Raw genomic sequence first — 1,367 nt, forward strand, 5'->3', positions numbered from 1 at the left:
CCCCCCCACAGTCCCACTCCCCTTCCTTTCCTTCTACTCTCTTGTCCGTGTTTGGTCTCTGGCCTTAATTGTAGAGCGTGTGTCATCTGTGTTGTTTTGCGTGCGAGTGAGTGTCTGCGCATTGGTGAGCATTCCTGACAGCAGAAACCCCGGAGCAGTTCCACATCATGCTCAGTCCGGGGTGAGTCGGAGGAATGTGGCAGCCACAGTGAAGTTCAAAGGGGGGGGTAGAGTGTTTTTCTGCTGTGCTTCTTCCGTCCCCTGCTCCTCCTCTGCAGCCTGACAGCTGCTTCGACACGGAATTCCACTGCGAGGACACGCACCGATCGCACGCTCTCACACAAGTGCAGACGGGCGACTCTTGCTCCGGCGCGTTGCTCTTGAAGAGCTCTGTTGGTTCGGCGATTAAAGGAAAAGCAGCGTGACAGCCTGCAGTGTTTGGGGTGTGAACACTTGGTGTGAAAGCTGTCTGAGATTTTTTTTCTTTCATTTATTGATGCATAATGTGTTAGCAAAACATAATCAGCTTGTTTTGTGATAAAATAAAGCGTCCCTCTGTGTGTGAGCAGGAAGATAGAAAGGTATCAAATGATTAAAAATGTGATTTTATTTTAAGTTTTGTGATTTTTTTTTTTTTTTTGCGTGGCTGCAGATTTGTGCTGTGTCGTCCATTTGGCCTCAAGTGTTGCTGTGTCCCTTCTGCTACGTGGCAGCGCCTCTCACACTTCTCTCCCACTCTCCCCCTCAGCCGACTGAGCAGCGCAGCGCTCCGAGGAAGAGAGACGCCTCTCCTAATCATTATCCCAGCTCTCCGCTGAAGCCCAGCTCCCCCACCGCCGCGCTCTGTCCGCCCTCCCTGCAGCCCCAGGCGAACAGCAGAGCGCCACCGGAGGAGGCAGCGGGACTGCACGGGACCCCCCCTCCACCAGACCCCTCACCCATGCGTCCCATCCCACCAGAGGCTCGGCGGCTGATCGTGAACAAGAACGCCGGGGAGACTCTGCTGCAGAGAGCGGCACGGCTCGGCTACGAGGTAATGGGCTTCACTCAAACCCCTCCCACCCCACTTATCTCCTCTCTTCACATTTTATGCTCTTTTACTTCGTCTCCTCCAAATCTTAACTCTCTTTTTCTAAATTGAGCTCATTTTCTTCCCACACTTTGTTCCTGTCTGCGACTCTGGCAGACGTTGTTCTGCTCTGTTTTTTAAGGATTCTTCAAATTTCTCTCTTGCACCTCTCGTTTTCTATCTCCTTCCTTTTTGTATCATTTCTCTCTATCTCACATCTCCATCCTATTACCCGTCTCCTCTCTCTGTCTCTGTCTCTCTCTCTCTCTCTCTCTCTCTCTCTCTCTCTCTCTCTCTC

General features: G+C 51.9%; 1 protein-coding gene across 3 annotated transcripts in view; it reads left to right on the plus strand.

Moving 5' to 3' along the window:
- The window catches only part of bcor (BCL6 corepressor), a 33,980-nt gene that overhangs the window by 21,548 nt on the left and 11,065 nt on the right, over positions 1 to 1,367 (plus strand). For all 3 annotated transcript variants that reach the window (XM_014021906.1, XM_014021907.1, XM_014021905.1), the window contains one exon: positions 749 to 1,033. In XM_014021906.1, coding sequence (XP_013877360.1) covers positions 749 to 1,033 — 285 coding nt within the window. The remainder of the gene's footprint in view (positions 1 to 748; positions 1,034 to 1,367) is intronic.

This window comes from Austrofundulus limnaeus, unplaced genomic scaffold, assembly GCF_001266775.1.
Source record: "Austrofundulus limnaeus strain Quisiro unplaced genomic scaffold, Austrofundulus_limnaeus-1.0 Scaffold310, whole genome shotgun sequence".
NCBI lineage: Eukaryota > Metazoa > Chordata > Actinopteri > Cyprinodontiformes > Rivulidae > Austrofundulus > Austrofundulus limnaeus.